The following is a 23,560-nucleotide window of genomic DNA, read 5'->3' on the forward strand; positions in this document are numbered from 1 at the left end:
GGAGTCACGTGTAGGCCAGACGAGGTGAGGATGGCAGATTTCCTTCCCTTAATGGCATTAGTGAACAATCGACAATGGTTTCATGGTCATCATTAGATATTTTACTGAGTTTAAATTGCACCACCTGCCGTGGTGGGATTCGAACCTGGGTCCCCAGATCATTATCCTGGTTCTCTGGATACCACTCCACTCCACGGCAGCACGGTAGCACAAGTGTATTAGCACTGTGGCTTCACAGCACCAGGGTCCCAGGTTCGATTCCGGCTTGGGTGACTGTCCGTGCGGAGTCTGCACGTTCTCCCCGTGTCTGCATGGGTTTCCTCCGGGTGCTCCGGTTTCCTCCCAAAGACATGCAGGTTAGGTGGATTGGCCATGATAAATTGCCCTTAGTGACCAAAAAGGTTCGGAGGGGTTATTGGGTTACAGGGAAGTGTGGGCTTAAGAGGGTCGGTGCAGACCCGATGGGCCGAATGGCCTCCTTTTGCATTGTATGTTCTACGTTCTTTAATCCCACTACGGCATTGCCTCCGCGGCTTTCCTTGGAGCAGTGGACTAATCCAGTAGATTTGTCAAGCATGATTTCCCTTTCGGAAATCCATGCTGACTTTGATTACACTACTGCTTCCCAAATGCTGTGCTATGAAATCCTTGATAAAGGATTCTAGCAACTTCCCTACTACCGACGTTAGGCTCACTGGTCTATAGTCCCCTGTTTTCTCTCTATCTCCATTTTTGAATAGCGGGGTTACATTTGCTTCCCTCCAATCTGTAGGAACCATTCCAGGGTCCAAAGAATTTTGGAAATGACCACCAATGGATCTACTATTTTTAGGACCACTTTCTTAAGTACTCTGGGGTGAAGATTATAAGACCCAGGAGATTTGTCCGCCTTCAATCCCATTCATTTCCTTAAAACCATTTCTCTATTGATACTAATTTCCTCCAGCTCCTCATTAAAACTCAGAACTTCCGGGACATTATTCATGTCTTCCTTTGTGAAGACAGAAGCAAAGTACGAATGTAGTCCCTCAGCCATTTCTGTTATGAATGATGGGGGTAGGTGGAGGTAAACCATAGCAGGCTCTGGACCAAGTGCTGGTAAATGGGATCAGTATCGTTTGGTAATTGGTGGACAGCATAGACATGGTGGGCCGAAGGGCCTGTTTCTGTGCTAAATGACTATGAACTTCAGTAAATTGGTTAAATACGATTTTGCTTCAACAAATTCATGTTGACTCTTCCTTCAACTTGTTGAAATGCACTGCTGGAACTTCTTTAATAATAGCTTCTAACATTTTCCCTCCGACAGTTGTCAGGATTACTGTGTCCCTCGCTTTTTGAATAATGGAGTTACATTTGCTATATTTTAATATAATGTGACTCTCCCTGAATCTCGACAACTTTGGAAAATTAAAACCAATATATCAACTATCTGTCAATGGACACTTATTTTAAGGCCTCACCTGCTGAAGGAGCTGCGCTCTGAAAGCTAGTGATTCCAAATAAACCTGTTGGACTTTAACCTGATGTTGTAAAACCTCTTACTTATTTTAAGAGCCTAGGATGAAGTCCTTCAGGACCCGGGCTCATTTCAGCTCACAGCTCTAACAATTTACTCAGCGCCACCTCCCCAGTGAGTGTCATTTTCCTGGTTTACAGCTGCTTTCCGGGATGTTACTTGTATCCTCTATAACCAAGACTGATACAAAATACCTGTTCAGTTCAGCTATCACCTCCTTGTTTTCCATCATCAACTTTTCCGACTCACTTTCCATAGAACCAAAGTTCACTTTGTTAACTATTTTCTTAAATATTCATAAAACCTTTTACTATCCTGTTTTGACATTTCTGGCTAGCTTTCTCTTGTACTCTCATTTTTGTCTCCTCTTATAGTCATCCTTTGGTGTTCCTTATATTTTGGCCAATCATCCAACCTGCCGAATTATCAGTGTTTCTTCAAGTATGATACGACTTTTAACATTTCGAGTCAAACATGGTTGGTCCACCCCTTGGACTTTTTCTTACAAGCTGTTTGGTATCTATTTGTGCAATCTAAAATATCCTCTTATCAATGTTTTTTGAAAATACACTTGTTACTTCATCAAAAACCTCCAACAGATTTGTCAAGCAAAAATGTCCCTTTTATGTTGACCCTGTCCAATGATATTATGATTTTCTAAGTGGCCTGTTATTATGTTCCTAATAATAGATAGATCATAGATAATAAATAGATGGCATTTTCTACTGTTAATTCAGAATGAGATCTGGAGCTAAGATTAAGTCGACCCTCTCAAGTGAACTTTAAAGGTGTGAACACCGCCCAGTCCATCACTCGAACCTGCCTCCCATCCATTGACTCCATCTACACCTCCCGCTGCCTGGGGAAAGCGGGCAGTATAATCAAAGATCCCTCCCACCCGGCTTACTCACTCTTCCAACTTTTTCCATCGGGCAGGAGATACAGAAGTCTGAAAACACGCACAAACAGACTCAAAAACAGCTTCTTGCCTGCTGTTACCAGACTCCTGAATGACCCTCTTATGGACTGACCTAATCTCTTCACACATCTTCGGTACTGAGTAGTACCACACTCCGTATGCTTCACCCGATGTCTGTGTCTATGTATTTACATTGTGTATTTATGTATGCCCAATGTTTTTACATGTACGGAATGATCTGTCTGGACTGAACGCAGAACAATACTTTTCACTGTACCTCGGTACACATTAGAATAAAACAAATCCAATTCAGTTATTTTAGGTGAGTACAGGAATTCTCCTTGGTCAATATTTATCACCTAACCATCAGTATAATAGATTAGATTTCCAAGGTAACCTGCTGGATATCAAGCACTCTGGGAACATTTGAAAGGTGCTATGTAAATTCACGTTCCTTCTTTCAAGCATGTACTCACCTCAACACTGTCTGCAACCAGCACCAATTCAATGTGTTTCATTTCGGAACCAAGAGACCTTTTCAGCTGAAAAACAATGTTTCAATGTTTTCAACAAGTGTTTAAATTGCTAGTCACACCTGATATTCATTCTAGTGAAGTTGCACAAACTGGTCTTCAGCTCCCACCTTCCTTAGTATCCTCCATGATGGATGGCAGCCTGAGAGAATAAACATTGGCACCATAAACCCCATCATGTTTCCTAATTTTATCCCTCAAAGTTTGGCTCTAATTTTCAGACTAACGCTGGATGTAGTGTATCCCCCTCTGTAAAGATCCTCCTGAAAACATAAAGGCAAAAACCAGGGCAGACTAAACTGCAAAGGCTAGTGGTAAGCTGGAACTTTAAGGTTCAGCAAAAGGATCCGAAAAATAAAATCAAAAGAGCTAAGATGAACTACGAACAGAAACTGGCAGAAAACATAAGCACTGATACTGGAAGCTTCTATAAGTTTATAAAGAGGAAGAGAATAGCTAAAGTAAATATTAGAAGATACTGGTGAGGTAATTATGGGGAATAGATATGGCGGAGGCACTGACCCAATATTTAGCCCCTGTCTTCACGGGAGAGGATAATAAAATATTTCCAAAAGCTTCAGTTAATGCCGAGGAACCTGGTGCAATAACCATCACTGGGGAGAAGGTGTTGAATAAACTAATAGAGCTAAATGCAGGTAAGTTTCCGGGACCTGATGGCCTGCACCCTTGGGTATTAAGGGAAGTGGCAGCAGAGTTAGTGGATGCATTGTTTATGATATTTCAGAATTCCCTGGATTCTGAAAAGGTCCCGGTGGACTGGAAACATGCCAATGCGATGCCCCTATTCAAAAAGGGAGAGGGGCAAAAAGTACACAAGTGAGCTTGACCTCTGTGGTGGGGAAATTGCTGGAATCAATCATTAAGGAGGAGATAAGACCATAAGACATAGGAGCAGAATTATGCCACTCAGCCCATCGAATCTGCTCCGCCATTCAATCATGACTGATATTTTTTCTCATCCCATTCTCCTGCATTCTCCCCATAACCCCTGATCACCTTATTGATCAAGAACCTATCTCTGTCTTAAAGACACTCAGTGATTTGCGGTAAAGACACAGCCTTCTGCAGTAAAGAATTCCACAGATTCACCACCCTCTGGCTGAAGAAATTCCTCCTCATCTCTGTTTTAAAGGATTGAACCTTTAGTCTGGTTCTAGTTTTTCCTACAAGTGGAAACATCCTCTCCACGTCCACTCTATCCGGGCCTCACAGATAACTGAATATTTGGAAAAACAATGCTCAATCCACCATTGTCAGTATTGTTTTGATGAAGGGTACGTCACGTTTGACAAACTTGCTTGGGTTCTTTGAGGATGTAACCAGCAAGGTGGATAATGGGGAATCTGTGGATGTGGATGCTCCACTTCTCCAGCTTCCACCCTAAACACATTAAAGAAGCCATCCCCTATGGACAAGCGTTCCGTATACACAGGATCTGCTCAGACGAGGAGGAGCGTAACAGACATCTACAGACGTTGAAAGATGCCCTCGTACGAACGGGATATGGCACTCGACTCATCGATCGACAGTTCCAACGCGCCACAGCGAAAAACCGGACCGACCTCCTCAGAAGACAAACATGGGACACAACCGACAGAATACCCTTCGTCGTCCAGTACTTCCCCGGAGCGGATAAACTACGTCATCTTCTTCATAGCCTTCAACACGTCATTGATGACGATGAACATCTTGCCAAGGTCATCCCCACACCCCCACTACTTGCCTTCAAACAACCGCGCAACCTCAAACGAACCATTGTGTGCAGCAAATTACCCAGTCTTCAGAACAGTGACCACAACACCACACAACCCTGTCATGGCAATCTCTGCAAGACGTGCCAGATCATCGACATGGATACCACTATTACACGTGAGAACACCACCCACCAGGTACGCGGTACATACTCGTGCGACTCGGCCAACGTTGTCTACCTCATACGCTGCAGGAAAGGATGTCCCGAAGCGTGGTACATTGGCGAGACCATGCAGACGCTGCGACAACGAATGAACGGACATCGCGCAACAATCACCAGGCAGGAATGTTCCCTTCCAGTCGGGGAACACTTCAGCAGTCAAGGGCATTCAGCCTCTGATCTCCGGGTAAGCGTTCTCCAAGGCGGCCTTCAGGACCCGCGACAACGCAGAATCGCCGAGCAGAAACTTATAGCCAAGTTCCACACACATGAGTGCGGCCTCAACCGGGACCTGGGATTCATGTCACATTACATTCATCCCCCACCATCTGGCCTGCAAAATCCTACCAACTGCCCTGGCTTGAGACAATTCACACCTCTTTAACCTGGGGTTACCCCATCTCTGGATCTGTAAAGATTTAATCACCTGCTAATGCTCGCATTCCTAGCATTGTTTGGCATCTTTGAATTTGTCTATATATGTGTTTCTGGGACAGACCTCTTCATTCACCTGAGGAAGGAGCAGCGCTCCGAAAGCTAGTGACATCGAAACAAACCTGTTGGACTTTAACCTGGTGTTGTAAGACTTCGTACTGCACTCTTTCTAGTTTAACAATATCCTTCCTATAATTGGGTGACCAGAACTGAACATAATATTCCAAGTGTGGCCGTACCAATGTCTTGTACAACTTCAACAAGACGTCCCAACTCCTGTATTCAATATTAAGACCAATGAAACCTAGCATGCTGAATGCCTTCTTCACCACCCTGTCGACCTGCAACTCCACCTTCAAGGAGCTATGAACATGTACCTCGATCTCTTTGTTCTGTAACTGTCCCCAACTCCCTGCCATTAATTGAGTAGGTCCTTGGACTTGGAACTATGATGTTGTTGCCATTACAGAGACCTGGTTGAGGGAAGGGCAGGATTGGCAGCTAAACGTTCCAGGATTTAGGTGTTTCAGGCGGGATAGAGGGGGATGTAAAAGGGGAGGCGGAGTTGCGCTACTTGTTCGGGAGAATATCACAGCTATACTGCGAGAGGACACCTCAGAGGGCAGTGAGGCTATATGGGTAGAGATCAGGAATAAGAAGGGTGCAGTCACAATGTTGGGGGTATACTACAGGCCTCCCAACAGCCAGCGGGAGATAGAGGAGCAGATAGGTAGACAGATTTTGGAAAAGAGTAAAAACAACAGAGTTGTGGGGATGGGAGACTTCAACTTCCCCAATATTGACTGGGACTCACTTAGTGCCAGGGGCTTAGACGGGGCGGAGTTTGTAAGGAGCATCCAGGAGGGCTTCTTAAAACAATATGTAGACAGTCCAACTAGGGAAGGGGCGGTACTGGACCTGGTATTGGGGAATGAGCCCGGCCAGGTGGTAGATGTTTCAGTAGGGGAGCATTTCGGTAACAGTGACCACAATTCAGTAAGTTTTAAAGTACTGGTGGACAAGGATAAGAGTGGTCTGAGGATGAATGTGCTAAATTGGGGGAAGGCTAATTATAACAATATTAGGCGGGAACTGAAGAACCTAGATTGGGGGCGGATGTTTGAGGGCAAATCAACATCTGACATGTGGGAGGCTTTCAAGTGTCAGTTGAAGGGAATTCAGGACCGGCATGTTCCTGTGAGGAAGAAGGAAAATACGGCAATTTTCAGGAACCTTGGATGACGAGAGATATTGTAGGCCTCGTCAAAAAGAAAAAGGAGGCATTTGTCAGGGCTAAAAGGCTGGGAACAGACGAAGCCTGCGTGGAATATAAGGAAAGTAGGAAGGAACTTAAGCAAGGAGTCAGGAGGGCTAGAAGGGGTCACGAAAAGTCATTGGCAAATAGGGTTAAGGAAAATCCCAAGGCTTTTTACACGTACATAAAAAGCAAGAGGGTAGCCAGGGAAAGGGTTGGCCCACTGAAGGATAGGCAAGGGAATCTATGTGTGGAGCCAGAGGAAATGGGCGAGGTACTAAATTAATACTTTGCATCAGTATTCACCAAAGAGAAGGAATTGGTAGATGTTGAGTCTGGAGAAGGGGGTGTAGATAGCCTGGGTCACATTGTGATCCAAAAAGACGAGGTGTTGGGTGTCTTAAAAAATATTAAGGTAGATAAGTCCCCAGGGCCTGATGGGATCTACCCCAGAATACTGAAGGAGGCTGGAGAGGAAATTGCTGAGGCCTTGACAGAAATCTTTGGATCCTCGCTGTCTTCAGGGGATGTCCCGGAGGACTGGAGAATAGCCAATGTTGTTCCTCTGTTTAAGAAGGGTAGCAAGGATAATCCCGGGAACTACAGGCCGGTGAGCCTTACTTCAGTGGTAGGGAAATTACTGGAGGGAATTCTTCGAGACAGGATCTACTCCCATTTGGAAGCAAATGGACGTATTAGTGAGAGGCAGCACGGTTTTGTGAAGGGGAGGTCGTGTCTCACTAACTTGATATAGAGTTTTTCGAGGAGGTCACTAAGATGATTGATGCAGTTAGGGCAGTAGATGTTGTCTATATGGACCTCAGTAAGGCCTTTGACAAGGTCCCTCATGGTAGACTAGTACAAAAGGTGAAGTCACACGGGATCAGGGGTGAGCTGGCAAGGTGGATACAGAACTGGCTAGGCCATAGAAGGCAGAGAGTAGCAATGGAGGGATGCTTTTCTAATTGGAGGGCTGTGACCAGTGGTGTTCCACAGGGATCAGTGCTGGGACCTTTGCTCTTTGTAGTATATATAAATGATTTGTAGGAAAATGTAACTGGTCTGATTAGTAAGTTTGCAGACGACACAAAGGTTGGTGGAATTGCGGATAGCGATGAGGACTGTCGGAGGATACAGCAGGATTTAGATTGTCTGGAGACTTGGGTGGAGAGATGGCAGATGGAGTTTAATCCGGACAAATGTGAGGTAATGCATTTTGGAAGGTCTAATGCAGGTAGGGAATATACAGTGAATGGTAGAACCCTCAAGAGTATTGAAAGTCAAAGCGATCTAGGAGTACAGGTCCACAGGTCATTGAAAGGGGCAACACAGGTGGAGAAGGTAGTCAAGAAGGCATACGGCATGCTTGCCTTCATTGGCCGGGGCATTGAGTATAAGAATTGGCAAGTCACGTTGCAGCTGTATAGAACCTTAGTTAGGCCACACTTGGAGTATAGTGTTCAATTCTGGTCGCCACACTGCCAGAAGGATGTGGAGGCTTTAGAGAGGGTGCAGAAGAGATTTACCAGAATGTTGCCTGATATGGAGGGCATTAGCTATGAGGAGCGGTTGAATAAACTCGGTTTGTTCTCACTGGAACGAAGGAGGTTGAGGGGAGACCTGATAGAGGTATACAAAATTATGAGGGGCATAGACAGAGTGGATAGTCAGAGGCTTTTCCCCAGGGTAGAGGGGTCAATTACTAGGGGGCATAGGTTTAAGGTGAGAGGGGCAAGGTTTAGAGTAGATGTACGAGGCAAGTTTTTTACGCAGAGGGTAGTGGGTGCCTGGAACTCGCTACCGGAGGAGGTAGTGGAAGCAGGGACGATAGGGACATTTAAGGGGCATCTTGTCAAATATATGAATAGGATGGGAATAGAAGGATACGGACCCAGGAAGTGTAGAAGATTGTAGTTTAGTCGGGCAGCATGGTCGGCACGGGCTTGGAGGGCCGAAGGGCCTGTTCCTGTGCTGTACATTTCTTTGTTCTTTGTTCTTTGTCCTGTCCCGATTTGATCGACCAAAATGCATCACCTCACATTTATCCAAATTAAACTCCATCTGCCATTCATCAGCCCACTGGCCTGATTGGCCAAGATCCCGTTGCAATCTTAGATAACCTTCTTCACTATCCACTATGCCACCAATCTTGGTGTCTCTACAAACTTACTAACCATGCCTTCTATATTCTAACCAAAATCATTAATATATATATAACAAATAACAGTGAAAATAGGCTAAATAGGCTCGGAGATTGGGCCAAAATTTGGCAGATGGAGTTAAATGTGAGGTTATCCATTTTGGCCATAAAAATAGAAAGGCAAATTATTCTCTAAATGGAAAGCAGATTTAAGATGTGCCTGGGCAGAGGGATCTATCTGGGTGTCTTTGTTCATGAAGCACAGGAAATCAGTATGCAAGTACAGCTTGTAATTAAAAAGGCAAATGGAATGTTTGCGTTTATTGCAAAAGGACTGGAGTATAAAAGTAGAGAAATGTTGTTGCAATTGTATAGGGTATTGGTGAGACCACATCTGGAGTATTGTGTCCAGTGTTGGTCTCCTTATTTGAGGAAGGGTGTCGTGATGTGGAGGTGCCGGCCTCATCGTGATTCACCTGAGAATGGAGCTTGTCTCCGAAAGCTAGTGATTCAAAACAAACCTGTCTTTAACCTGGTGTTGTAAGACTTCTTACTGTGCTCACCCCAGTCCAACCCCAGCATCTCCACATCTTGGCTACCACCGACACCGCAAACTGCCAGCTCAAAGTGGAGAGGATCTCCAAGAAGATCGCGCATATAGACACTGACATTAAGTTTCATTCACCTGAGGAAGGAGCACTGCTCCGAAAGCTAGTGATTCGAAACAAACCTGTTGGACTTTAACCTGGTGTTGTAAGACTTCTTACGAGGAAGGATGTGGTGGCATTGGAGGCAGTTCAGAGGAGGTTCACTAGATTGATTCTGGGGATAAATGGGTTGACGTATGAGAGATTAAACAGTTTGGGCTTGTACTCGCTGGAGTTTAGAAGGATGAGAGGGGATCTGATCGAGGTGTATAAAATACTAAAAGGGATTGATAAAGTAAACGTAGACCAAATGTTCCCCCTTGTGGTCCAATCTAGAATGAGAGGTCACAGATACAGGTTGAGAGGCGGTAGATTCAGAACTGAAATGAGGAGGAACTACTTCTCTCAGAGGGTGGTGAATTTGTGGAACTCGCTGCCCCATAGTGCGGTGGAATCAGAATCATTCAATGGTTTCAAGAAGGAGATGGATATATTTCTGATAGAAAATGGGTTAAAGGGATATGGGGAACAGGCCGGGAGGTGGATGTGAGGCCAGGAAGAGATTAGACATGATCTGACTGAATGGCACAGCAGGCTCAACAGGCTGAATTGCCGACTTCTGCTCCTAATTCCTGTGTTCCAATTTTCCAAGTTTCCTATGTTTAAACCCTGATTTCCCAGTTTCTCCACTTTATTTTTCGTCGTACAAAGTCTTACAACACCAGGTTAAAGTCCAACAAGTTTGTTTCGATGTCACTAGCTTTCGGGGCGCTGCTCCTTCCTCAGGTGAATGGCGCAGCATTTGTAAAGATTTAATCACCTGCTAATGGTCGCATTCCAAGCATTGTTTGGCATCTTTGAATCTGTCTATATATGTGTTTCTGGAACATACCTCTTCATTCACCTGAGGAAGGAGCAGCGCTCCGAAAGCTAGTGACATCGAAACAAACCTGTTGGACTTTAACCTGGTGTTGTAAGACTTTGTACTGTGCTCACCCCAGTCCAACGCCGGCATCTCCACATCATTATTTTTCGTCATTTTGGCTTTTATAATTTTTGAAGATGTACAACAAGTCGCCTATGTCTTTAAGATAGACTTCACCTTTAGTTTAAAAAAAACGGAATCCAGCCAGATGTGCCGACATCGGTGATGACTCATCTTGATGGACTTGGCTGTTGGCCAATGAGCTGATTACTTTGCCGGGCTCTCAGCTGGTCATCTGTGCTGATTGGTAGTGATTGTTCTGGAATTTTCCTTTTCTCTTGACACTGTTTCCAAGTTAGTTTTGGTTTGAATTCAGAGCTAAAGGAAGCACTTTGGACTTTTCTCTCTCCCTAAAAATGATAGACCTCTCTCAAATACCTCAGCAGGCACTCATTCCAGGTAATCGGAGCAGCTGGCTTTTCCTCTCTATCCAGCCTGTGAGCGTTTTGTTTTGATCAAGAATCTGGAGGCTAAAAGCCCTGATCTCTCTCTTAACTGATGGACTCTGTCTAAAGGTTCCAAGTGAAGATCTTTCTCTCTCCAGTCAGGTTAAACTGCAAAGAAGTTCAATCCAGCAACAGCTGCGAGAAGTGTCAGTTGCTTAAAAAAACCTCCTTTAAAATTCCATAAGGGAAACTCTGTTTTTCCTCAGGAAAGCTCGGGACAATTCTGGTGGATTTGGAAACTAATAAGAGTTACACAGGCCTGAGGCGGATCTTCTGAGTGAAGGCCCAGGTTAATAAAAGTGAAAGTGGCTCCCCAGAAGGAATCCCAGAGTCTGGGGCATCAGACTGAATGTCCTAGAAGATCCTCGTTAGCCATCCAGTAATTCTCAATCACTCCGCGTCCTGAAAGGACAATCAGCTGAAAAAAACAACTTCAACATCCAAAGCACGGGCAGTCATCTTCCATCTTAGTTAATCCTCTTTTATTTTCCCCCTCTCCCTCCCTCTACATGTGTATGTCTTTTGTGTGTTTAAGTAGAGGGTCCGACAATAAAGAGAGGGGAGTAGTAGCTTAGCTGCCCTTGATTCTAATACAATTATTGAATGCCTTGTTTGTTATTTGTTTGTTTGTTATTTACAGCACAGAAGGAGGCCATTTGGCCCATCGTGTCTGCATCGGCTCCCAAAAGAGCTGCCTAGCTAGTTCAATTTCCCAGTCCTATCTCCATAGCCCTCTAAATTCATCACTTCCAAATAAAACTCCAGCTCTCTTTTGAAACCTCCTCTGGAATCCAGCTCCACCGCTCTCCCAGGCAGCACATTCCAAATCCGAACAACTCTCTGAGTAAAGACGTTTCTCCTCATCTCACTCCGAGCTCTCTTGCTGACCAGCTTGAAATTGTGACCCCTGGTCACTGACACACCAACTAGTGGAAACAGAATATCCTTCTTTACCCTGTCAAAATTGTTCAGAATTTTGAACACCTCAATAAGGTCGCCTCTTAATCTTCTCGGCTCCAAGGAGAACAAGCCCAATTTCCCCAAGCTGTCCTTGTATCTAAAATTCCTCATTCCTGGTATCATTCTAGTAAATCTCCTCTGCACTCTCTCCAGGACTTTAACATCCTTCCTTAAATAAGGTGCCCAGAACTGAACACAATACTCCAAATGTGGTCTGACCAATGATGTGTAGAGGTGTAGCATCACTTCCTTGCTTTTATAATCTGTGCCTTTATTTATAAACCCAAGGATGCTATAAGCCTTCTCAACAACTGTTTCAACTTGTCGGCCACCTTCAGAGAATTATGCACTTCAGCCCTGAGGTCCCTCTGCTCCTGTACTCCCCTCAAAGTTGTACCACTGAGTCTATATTGCCTATATTTTCCGAAATCTCGGTCAAGTGATGACGCTGGCGTAAACACCGGAGTGGTGCACGCCAGCATCAACGGGCCTCCTGCCTAGCGATTCAGCGGCCCTTAGGGGGCCAGCACGACAGCGGAGTGCTGCACTCTGCTCCAGCGGTGAAAGCCAGCCCTGCACTGCCGCCGCACGCAGAAGGAGGTAGGCCCCATTCAGATCGCGGGCGCCCACCGATTGGTAGCCCCCGATCGCGGGCCTGGATGCCGTGGAGGCCCCCCCCCCGGGAGTCTGATCCACCCGCCCACCCCCCCCCCCCCCCCCCCCCCACCAGGGTGGCCACCGTGGCCACGGGTTCGAGCTCACACCGGGTGGTACCAGGTTGGAACCACGCCGGCGGGACTCGGTGGAAGTCGGTGGAAATTGGCCGGTCGACCGCGGAGAATCGCTGCGGGGGCCTCTTTCAGCGCCCCCTGACCGGTGCCGCGTCGACCGCACGGGAGCAATTGCCGCCGATTCTCCAGTCGCTGGAGAATTGCGTCCCGGCATCGGAGTGAACAAAAGAACAAAGAACAAAGAAATGTACAGCACAGGAACAGGCCCTTCGGCCCTCCAAGCCCGTGCCGACCATACTGCCCGACTAGTGGTGTGGTGAGAATTTCCCACGTCACCGGCGATTCTCTGACCCGGCGCAGGCTCGGAGAATCCCGGCCATTGTCTCTCCATGTTTCTTCTACCAAAATGCATTAGCTCACATTTCGCTGTATCGAAGTTCATCTGTCTGGTGTCTGCCCATTTGGTCAACTTGTCAATGTCCCTCTGAAGTCACTCAACGTCATCCTCACAATTCACTATTCCCCCTAGCTTAATATCATCTGCAAATTTAGAGATTTTTCCCTCAATACCCATTTCTAAATCATTTGTATAAATCTGAAAAAGCAAGGGTCCCAACACTGAGCGCTGGGGAATACCACTTTCAAATCATCTCCAGTTTAGGGACAGCAAGGTAGCACAGTGGTTAGCACTGTTCCTTCACAGCACCAGGGACCCGGGTGCGATTCCCGGCTTGGGTCACTGTCTGTGCGGAATCTGCCCGTGTCTGGTTTCCTCCAGGTACTTCGGTTTCCTCCCACAAGTCCGAAATACATGGGGCGCAATTCACCCATCGGGAGACTAAGTCCCGATGCCGGAGTGAAAACCGGAGGCCGCTCCCAGCCCCCTATTCTCCCGCCCCTAGGGGGCTAGGAGCGGCGTCGCGTCATTTACGCACGCCGGGCCTTGCCGCCGCGTAAAAGCGGCGCCACGCAAATGAAAATGACGTCACCCGCATATGCGCAGGTTGACCAGCGCCAATCTGCACATGCGCGGTTTCCGTCCTCCCCGCAAGAAGATGTCGGATGGATCTTGCGGGGCAGCGGAGGAAAGGAGGTCCTCCTTCAGAGAGGCCGGCCCGCCGATCGGTGGGCACCAATCGCGGGCCAGACCCCTTTTGAGTCGTCCCCCCACCCCCGGTGCAGGAAGCCCCCCCCACAGGCCGCCCCCCCAGCGTTCCCGCGCTGTTCCCACCGGCAGCGACCAGGTGTGGCCAGCGCCGGTGGGAACCTGCCGTGCTCGGCCCATCCAGGCCGGAGAATCGCCGCTCGCCCGTTACAAACGGCGAGCAGCAATTCTCCGAGCGGCCAGCCGTGATTCTCGCCGCGGCAGTTTGGGGGGGCGGGAGAATCACGTGCGGGTGCCGGGGCGACGTGGTGGGACTCGCGCGGCGCCCCGGCGATTCTCCCACCCGGCGTGGGGGGGGGGGGGGGGGGGGGGGGGGGGGGGGGGAAGAATTCCGCCCATGGTTTTTAGGTGAACTGGACATTCTGAATTCTCCCCCAGAGGCTGAGATCAAGTGGATCCCTTGGAGAGTATAGGGCTTGTCGGAGTAGAGTTATGAGAGAAACCAGAAGGGCAAAAAGGGGACATGAGATTGCTTTGGCAGATAAGCGGAGTGTTAAGGTGCAGGAGAATCCAAAGACTTTCTACAAATACATAAAGGGTAAAAGAGTAACTAGGGAGAGAGTAGGGCCTCTTAAGGATCTACAAGGTCATCTATGTGCGGATCCACAAGACATGAGTGAGATCCTAAATTAACATTTCTCATTGGTATTTACTGTTGAGAAAGGCAAGGATGTTAGGGAAATTGGGGAAATAAATTGTGATATCTTGAGGAGTGTAAATATTATAGAGATGGTGGTGCTGGAAGTCTTAAAGCGCGTCAAGTGAGATAAAACACCGGGACCCGGGAAATTGCGGGTCCCCTGGCTAAGGTATTTGAATCGTCAACAGCCACAGGTGAGGTGCCTGAAGATTGGAGGGTAGCAAATGTTGTGCCCTTGTTTCAGAAGGGCCGCAGGGACAAACCAGGGAACTATAGACCGGTGAGCCTAACGTCGATGAAATGAAATGAAAATCGCTTATTGTCACAAGTAGGCTTCAAATTAAGTTACTGTGAAAAGCCCCTAGTCGCCACATTCCGGCGCCTGTTCGGGGAGGCTGTTACGGGAATCAAACCGTGCTGCTGGCCTGCCTTGGTCTGCTTTCAAAGCCAGCGATTTAGCCCTGTGCTAAACAGCCCCTAGATGGTGGGTAAGTTGATAGAAAGTATTCTGAGAGACAGGATCTGCAGGCATTTAGAGAGGCAAATACTGATGAGGGACAGTCAGCATGGCTTTGTGAATGGAAAATCATGTCTCATGAATTTGATTGAGTTTTTTGAAGGGGTAACCAAGAAGGTAGATGAGGGCAGTGCAGTCGATGTTGTCTACATGGAGTTTAGCAAGGCCTTTCATAAGGTACCTCATGGAAGGTTGTTGCATAAGGTTAAATCTCATGGGTTCCAGGATGAGATAACCAATTGGATACAAATTTGACTTGACAAAGGGTTGCAGAGGGAGTTTAATTCAGATAAATGTGAGGTGATACATTTTGGTAGGATGCTACCAGGACTTGATTGTCTGAGTTATAAAGAGAGGCTGGATAGGCTGGGACATTAATCCCTGGAGCATAGGAGGCTTGGGGGGGAACCTGTAGAGGTCTATAAAATAATGAGGGGCACTTTTTCCCAAAGGTAGGGGAGTCTAAAACTAGAGGGCATAGGATTAAGGTGAACGAGAGAGATAAAAAAGGGTCTGAGTTCCACTTTTTTTTACACAGAGGGTGGTGAGTGTCTGGAACGAGCTGCCAGAGGCAGTAGTAGAGGCGGGTACAATTTTGTCTTTTAAAAAGCATTTGGACAGTTACATGGGAAAGATGGGTATAGAGGGATATGGGCCAAATGAGGGTAATTGGGACTAGCTTAGTGGTAAAAACTGGGCAGTATGGACAAGTTGGGCCGAAAGACCTGTTTTCATGCTTTAAATCTCTATGACACTATGACTCTGTAACTAGTAGAGTTGACCATAGAGAACTGGTGGATGTGATTTATTTAGACTTTAAGAAGGCTTTCAATAAGGTCTCACATAGCAGATTAATCTGTAAAGTTAAAATGCATGGGATTATGGGTAGTGTCTGGAGATGTAAGAAAGCTGGTTAGCAGACAGGAGGCAAAAGGCTGGATAAATGGGTCTTTTTCTGATTGGCAGGCACTGACGAGTGGGGTACCGCAGGGATCTGTACTAGGACCCCGACAGTTCACATTATATTGTCATGGGAATGTCCCTTTCAGAAAGGGTTTGTCTGTTGGTTTGCAGGACTGAAGGAGCTGGAAGTGAAGTATGGGCTGGAGCAGGGGGAAATGTTTAGATACATGCAGGTTCGAGATTTTGCCAGAAAGGAGATACAGGGCTTCCCGGTGGAGCCAGCCTCAACCTTGCTGTAGGACGACAGAGGGACTGGAGAAGGGGGTAGTATCGGCGGTTTACGGGGCTATTTTGGAAGAGGAGAAGGCACCACTGGAAGGGATCAAAGCAAAGTGGGGGGAAGAGTTGGGAGAGGATATGGAGGAGGGGTTCTGGTGTGAGGTACTCCGGAGAGTGAATGCCTCCACCTCGTGCGCGAGATTGGGGCTGATACAGCTGAAGGTGGGATACAGAGCGCACCTCACGAGGGCGAGGATGAGCCGATTCTTTGAAGGAGTAGAAGATGTGTGTGAACGTTGCGTGGGAGGCCCCGCTAATCACGTTCACATGTTTTGGTCCTGTCCAAAGCAAGAGGATTACTGGAAGGAGGTTTTTAGGGTAATTTCTAAAGTGGTGCACGTGAAACTGAACCCGGGCCCCCGGAAGACTATATTCGGGGTGTCGGACCAGCCAGGGTTGGAAACGGGTGCGGAGTCAGATGCTGTAGCCTTCGCCTCGTTGATCGCCCAAAGGCGGATCCTGATGGGTTGGAGAGCAACCTCTCCACCCTGTGCCCTGGCGTGGTGGGGGGACCTGTTGGAATTCTTGACTCTTGAGAAGGTTAAGTTTGAACTGAGGGGAAGGACGGAGGGGTTCTACAATTCATGGGCATTATTCATTGTGCACTTTCAAGAACTGCATAACATCGAATATTAGTTGGGGTGGGTGGGTGGGAGGGTTGGGGGGAGGGGGGGCTGTGTGTTAATGGTGACTATGGGTGATCCCTCATTCCTTTTTGTCATTTGTTTGCGTGAACATGCGGGCTAATGTTTGGGGGAGGATGGAATCGCTGTTATTGATATGGGGATTGACATATTTGGTACTGATTATTGTTTATTGTTGGTGGGTGTAAATTTGGGAGAAAATGTGAAAAAGGAGGAGAATAAAGAAATATTTTTTTAAAAAGAAAGATTTTGTCTTATCACATTGTCATTGTGTGGGTGGAGCTGGGCTGTGGCTCTGTGAGTTTTACTTTCACTTTGAGTTTCGCCTGATTTGAACTGCACAAGTTGAAAGAAGTGTTTTTCTCTATCTTCATTTTAAAAGCTGTTTCCAGACTGCTTGATAACTAAAAGTGATAATTGCTTTCTAGAAGGAATTCAAACCTGCTGTTTGAAAAGGGGAATAGAGCATCAATAACAAGTCTTATACCAGTGAGAGTGCCGTGTACTTTGAAAAGGGGTTTCTGGTTTTACTTGGATTTTGTTTTTGAATTGGAACAGTTAAGCGGGAATTCATTAAGGATTATACAAAGATTACTGTAGCTGTGTGGGGTTTTTATGTTCGTAATTGATAAAAATTCTTGCTGTATGTGTTTATACAAATGTTAACTAAATTCTTCAAATGAAGCTTGTTTTTTTGATTAAAAACGCCTAAGATGTTCTGTTGAATAACACTTCAAAAGCAGTCTTTTCTGTTCATCCTAGCCAAATTCAACAAAACGTTATAGGTCAGGTTAACTTCATAATATACTTTGGAGTTTTTTTAAACCCTGGCCGAGAACAATATATTAATGATATGGACGAGGGAACTAAATGTATTATCTCCAAATTTGCAGATGATGCAAAGTTGGGTGAGAGGGTGAACTGTGAGAAGGATGCAGAGATGCTTCAACGGGATTTGGACAGGCTGAGTGAGTGGGTCCATGCATGGCAGATACAGTATAATGTGGATAAATGTGAGGTTATCCGCTTCAGTAGCAAAAATAGGAAGGCAGATTATTATTTGAATGGGTGTAAATTGAGAGAGGTGGATACTCAGCGAGACCTTGGAGTCTTCGGGTATCAGTTGCTGAAAGTAAGCACGCAGGTACAGCAGAAAGTAAAAAAGGCAAATGGTGTTTTGGCCTTCATAGCGAGAGGATTTGAGTATAGGAATAGAGATATTTTACTGTAATTGTATAGGGTATTGGTGAGGTCACATCTGGAGTATTGTGTGCAGTTTTGGTGTTCTTATCTGAGGAAGGATGTTCTTGCTATGGAGGGGGTGCCAAGGAACCAAATTCGATCCCGGCCCCGGGTCCATCTCTGCATGGAGTTTACACATTCTCCCTGTGTCTATATGAGTCTCACCCCCACAACCCAAAGATGTGCAGGGTAGGTGGATTGGCCACGCTAAATTGCCCCTTAATTGGAAAAAGAATTGAGTACTCTAAATTTATTTTTAAAAAGGAGATAACTCTGTCAAATTTCTTGTCTCAATGGCAAAATACTTTCAAATGTCACTGGCATGACTCTCTCAGGAGACTACATGGCAATGAGGGGGTAGGGAATCCTTGGTCTGATGCATAGACAATTATCTGGGTGGACCAACCAGACTTTTCCTGTTCGTAGGTTCACATTGGAAAATAAATGACAGGGTTCTGCTGAAAGAGCAGAGATGTGTTCTCATTGAATGAGGCAACCAGCAGCGTTCTTTACTGTCATTTGATGATACTAGTTCAAAGATATGTTAGTTGAATATCAAATGAATGCACCAACCTATCAAATATCAATATTCTAGACACATATCCACTAATAATCTCCACTGATCCTTCAACCTGCCAAATGAACAGGGCAGCACGGTAGCATTGTGGATAGCACAATTGCTTCACAGTTCCAGGGTCCCAGGTTCGATTCCGGCTTGCGTCACTGTCTGTGCGGAGTCTGCACATCCTCCCAGTGTGTGCATGGGTTTCCTCCGGGTGCTCCGGTTTCCTCCCACAGAAGGTAAGAAGGTAAGTAAGTGATTTTTACTTATTTTTACTTTTATACCTTTTTTCGAATTGTATGTGTCGGGGGGAAACTGAAGTGACATCACAGAAAAGCTGTGGCCAGAGTGGCTAGTATTTGGTAACAAATTAAACATAATAACTTAATTATAATTTAGAGGGCTATCTAAGCCAGAGATCGGAGAGTACTATAGTTAGCTATCGCATTTCTATTAGAAATCTAGTGCTAGGAAACAGATAGTTGACAGTAACTTTGAATTTTTTTTAAAAATATTTTTTAAAAAGACAAATTTTAATTTTAATTTTAATTAATTGACGCAATGTCAGTTAGAGGGGTGCTGTGCTCTGACTGTGAGATGTGGCAGGTCCGGGAGGCTTCCAGCGTCCCGGATGGCTTCATCTGCAGAAAGTGCACCCAACTGGAGTTCCTCACAGACCGCATGGTTCGGTTGGAGCAGCAATTGGATGCACTTAGGAGCATGCAGGTGGCGCAAAGCGTCATAGATCGCAGTTATGTAAATGTGGTCACACCCAAGGTGCAGGCAGAGAAATGGGTGACCACCAGAAAGGGCAGGCAGTCAGTGCAGGAATCCCCTGTGGTTGTCCCCCTCTCGAACAGATATACCCCTTTGGATACTGTCGGGGGGATAGCCTATCAGGGGAAAACAGCAGCAGCCAGTGCAGTGGGACCACAGCTGGCTCTGATGTTCAGAAGGGAGGGTCAAAGCGCAGAAGAGTAATAGTAATAGGGGACTCTATAGTCAGGGGCACAGATAGGCGCTTCTGTGGATGTGAAAGAGACTCCAGGATGGTATGTTGCCTCCCTGGTGCCAGGGTCCAGGATGTCTCCGAACGGGTAGAGGGCATCCTGAAGGGGGAGGGCAAACAGGCAGAGGTTGTTGTACATATTGGTACTAACGACATAGGCAGGAAGGGGCATGAGGTCCTGCAGCAGGAGTTCAGGGAGCTAGGCAGAAAGTTAAAAGACAGGACCTCGAGGGTTGTAATCTCGGGATTACTCCCTGTGCCACGTGCCAGTGAGGCTAGAAATAGGAAGATAGAGCAGCTAAACACGTGGCTAAACAGCTGGTGTAGGAGGGAGGGTTTCCATTATCTGGACCACTGGGAGCTCTTCCGGGGCAGGTGTGACCTGTATAAGAAGGACGGGTTGCATCTAAACCGGAGAGGCATAAATATCCTGGCCGCGAGGTTTGCTAGTGTCACACGGGAGGGTTTAAACTAGTATGGCAGGGGGGTGGGCACGGGAGCAATAGGTCAGAAGGTGAGAGCATTGAGGGAGAACTAGGGAATAGGGACAGTGTGGCTCTGAGGCAGAGCAGACAGGGAGAAGTTGCTGAACACAGCGGGTCTGGTGGCCTGAAGTGCATATGTTTTAATGCAAGGAGCATTACGGGTAAGGCAGATGAACTAAGAGCTTGGATTAGTACTTGGAACTATGATGTTGTTGCCATTACAGAGACCTGGTTGAGGGAAGGGCAGGATTGGCAGCTAAACGTTCCAGGATTTAGATGTTTCAGGCGGGATAGAGGGGGATGTAAAAGGGGAGGTGGAGTTGCGCTACTTGTTCGGGAGAATATCACAGCTGTACTGCGAGAGGACACCTCAGAGGGCAGTGAGGCTATATGGGTAGAGATCAGGAATAAGAAGGGTGCAGTCACAATGTTGGGGGTATACTACAGGCCTCCCAACAGCCAGCGGGAGATAGAGGAGCAGATAGGTAGACAGATTTTGGAAAAGAGTAAAAACAACAGGGTTGTGGTGATGGGAGACTTCAACTTCCCCAATATTGACTGGGACTCACTTAGTGCCAGGGGCTTAGACGGGGCGGAGTTTGTAAGGAGCATCCAGGAGGGCTTCTTAAAACAATATGTAGACAGTCCAACTAGGGAAGGGGCGGTACTGGACCTGGTATTGGGGAATGAGCCCGGCCAGGTGGTAGATGTTTCAGTAGGGGAGCATTTCGGTAACAGTGACCACAATTCAGTAAGTTTTAAAGTACTGGTGGACAAGGATAAGAGTGGTCCGAGGATGAATGTGCTAAATTGGGGGAAGGCTAATTATAACAATATTAGGCGGGAACTGAAGAACATAGATTGGGGCGGATGTTTGAGGGCAAATCAACATCTGACATGTGGGAGGCTTTCAAGTGGCAGTTGAAAGGAATACAGGACCGGCATGTTCCTGTGAGGAAGAAAGATAAATACGGCAATTTTCGGGAACCTTGGATGACGAGTGATATTGTAGGCCTCGTCAAAAAGAAAAAGGAGGCATTTGTCAGGGCTAAAAGGCTGGGAACAGACGAAGCCTGCATGGAATATAAGGAAAGTAGGAAGGAACTTAAGCAAGGAGTCAGGAGGGCTAGAAGGGGTCACGAAAAGTCATTGGCAAATAGGGTTAAGGAAAATCCCAAGGCTTTTTACACGTACATAAAAAGCAAGAGGGTAGCCAGGGAAAGGGTTGGCCCACTGAAGGATAGGCAAGGGAATCTATGTGTGGAGCCAGAGGAAATGGGTGAGGTACTAAATTAATACTTTGCATCAGTATTCAGCAAAGAGAAGGAATTGGTAGATGTTGAGTCTGGAGAAGGGGGTATAGATAGCCTGGGTCACATTGTGATCCAAAAAGACGAGGTGTTGGGTGTCTTAAAAAATATTAAGGTAGATAAGTCCCCAGGGCCTGATGGGATCTACCCCAGAATACTGAAGGAGGCTGGAGAGGAAATTGCTGAGGCCTTGACAGAAATCTTTGGATCCTCGCTGTCTTCAGGGGATGTCCTGGAGGACTGGAGAATAGCCAATGTTGTTCCTCTGTTTAAGAAGGGTAGCAAGGATAATCCCAGGAACTACAGGCCGGTGAGCCTTACTTCAGTGGTAGGGAAATTACTGGAGAGAATTCTTCGAGACAGGATCTACTCCCATTTGGAAGCAAATGGACGTATTAGTGAGAGGCAGCACGGTTTTGTGAAGGGGAGGTCGTGTCTCACTAACTTGATAGAGTTTTTCGAGGAGGTCACTAAGCTGATTGATGCAGGTAGGGCAGTAGATGTTGTCTATATGGACTTCAGAAGGCCTTTGACAAGGTCCCTCATGGTAGACTAGTACAAAAGGTGAAGTCACACGGGATCAGGGGTGAGCTGGCAAGGTGGATACAGAACTGGCTAGGCCATAGAAGGCAGAGAGTAGCAATGGAGGGATGCTTTTCTAATTGGAGGGCTGTGACCAGTGGTGTTCCACAGGGATCAGTGCTGGGACCTTTGCTCTTTGTAGTATATATAAATGATTTGTAGGAAAATGTAACTGGTCTGATTAGTAAGTTTGCAGACGACACAAAGGTTGGTGGAATTGCGGATAGCGATGAGGACTGTCGGAGGATACAGCAGGATTTAGATTGTCTGGAGACTTGGGCGGAGAGATGGCAGATGGAGTTTAATCCGGACAAATGTGAGGTAATGCATTTTGGAAGGTCTAATGCAGGTAGGGAATATACAGTGAATGGTAGAACCCTCAAGAGTATTGAAAGTCAAAGAGATCTAGGAGTACAGGTCCACAGGTCATTGAAAGGGGCAACACAGGTGGAGAAGGTAGTCAAGAAGGCATACGGCATGCTTGCCTTCATTGGCCGGGGCATTGAGTATAAGAATTGGCAAGTCATGTTGCAGCTGTATAGAACCTTAGTTAGGCCACACTTGGAGTATAGTGTTCAATTCTGGTCGCCACACTACCAGAAGGATGTGGAGGCTTTAGAGAGGGTGCAGAAGAGATTTACCAGAATGTTGCCTGGTATGGAGGGCATTAGCTATGAGGAGCGATTGAATAAACTCGGTTTGTTCTCACTGGAACGAAGGAGGTTGAGGGGAGACCTGATAGAGGTATACAAAATTATGAGGGGCATAGACAGAGTGGATAGTCAGAAGCTTTTCGCCAGGGTAGAGGGGTCAATTACTAGGGGGCATAGGTTTAAGGTGAGAGGGTCAAGGTTTAGAGTAGATGTACGAGGCAAGTTTTTTACGCAGAGGGTAGTGGGTGCCTGGAACTCGCTACCGGAGGAGGTAGTGGAAGCAGGGACGATAGGGACATTTAAGGGGCATCTTGACAAATATATGAATAGGATGGGAATAGAAGGATACGGACCCAGGAAGTGTAGAAGATTGTAGTTTAGTCGGGCAGCATGGTCGGCACGGGCTTGGAGGGCCGAAGGGCCTGTTCCTGTGCTGTACATTTCTTTGTTCTTTGTTCTTTGTACAAAGATGTGCAGGTTAGGTGGATTGGCCATGATAAATTGCCCTTAGTGTCCAAAATTGCCCTTAGTGTTGGGTGGGGTTACTGGGTTATGGGGATAGGGTGGAGGTGTTGACCTTGGGTAGGGTGCTCTTTCCAAGAACCGGTGCAGACTCGATGGCTCGAATGGCGTCCTTCTGCACTGTAAATTCTGTAATAATCTATGATGAACATACCAACCTATTTGAGTTAAACACAAGCACTATCCTTACCCGATGTGGCTGAGTATACTCAGGTACGGTGTGTCTGCCTCTGCCTCTGCACCTAATCTCTCTCGATTTGAGGTATTCCGGTCGATACACCAAGTGGTACACTTGTCCATCTTTCTCACCATGCTCAATAACATAACTCTGGTTAGTGAGAATAATTAGAGCACTGAAAGCAACAGAATAGAAAGGGTGAAGGTTGGGCAGGTTGTAAATATTTACAAAAATGACTCCAAAGAGGCCATTGCTAACTTTGTATGTCCAATAAGAACCTCATTGATGGAAGCACAAATGAGTACT

The 23,560-nt window shown here is 46.5% G+C and overlaps 1 protein-coding gene across 1 annotated transcript in view; it reads right to left on the reverse strand.

The window, feature by feature from the left end:
- The window catches only part of LOC140409441 (disintegrin and metalloproteinase domain-containing protein 12-like), a 587,674-nt gene that overhangs the window by 527,756 nt on the left and 36,358 nt on the right, over nt 1–23,560 (reverse strand). Inside the window, exons 6-7 of the mRNA XM_072497874.1 lie at nt 23,267–23,429; nt 2,915–2,980 (exon numbers count right to left, since the gene is read on the reverse strand). Of these exons, the coding sequence (XP_072353975.1) occupies nt 2,915–2,980; nt 23,267–23,429 (229 nt within the window). The remainder of the gene's footprint in view (nt 1–2,914; nt 2,981–23,266; nt 23,430–23,560) is intronic.

Source organism: Scyliorhinus torazame, chromosome 3, assembly GCF_047496885.1.
Source record: "Scyliorhinus torazame isolate Kashiwa2021f chromosome 3, sScyTor2.1, whole genome shotgun sequence".
Lineage (NCBI taxonomy): Eukaryota > Metazoa > Chordata > Chondrichthyes > Carcharhiniformes > Scyliorhinidae > Scyliorhinus > Scyliorhinus torazame.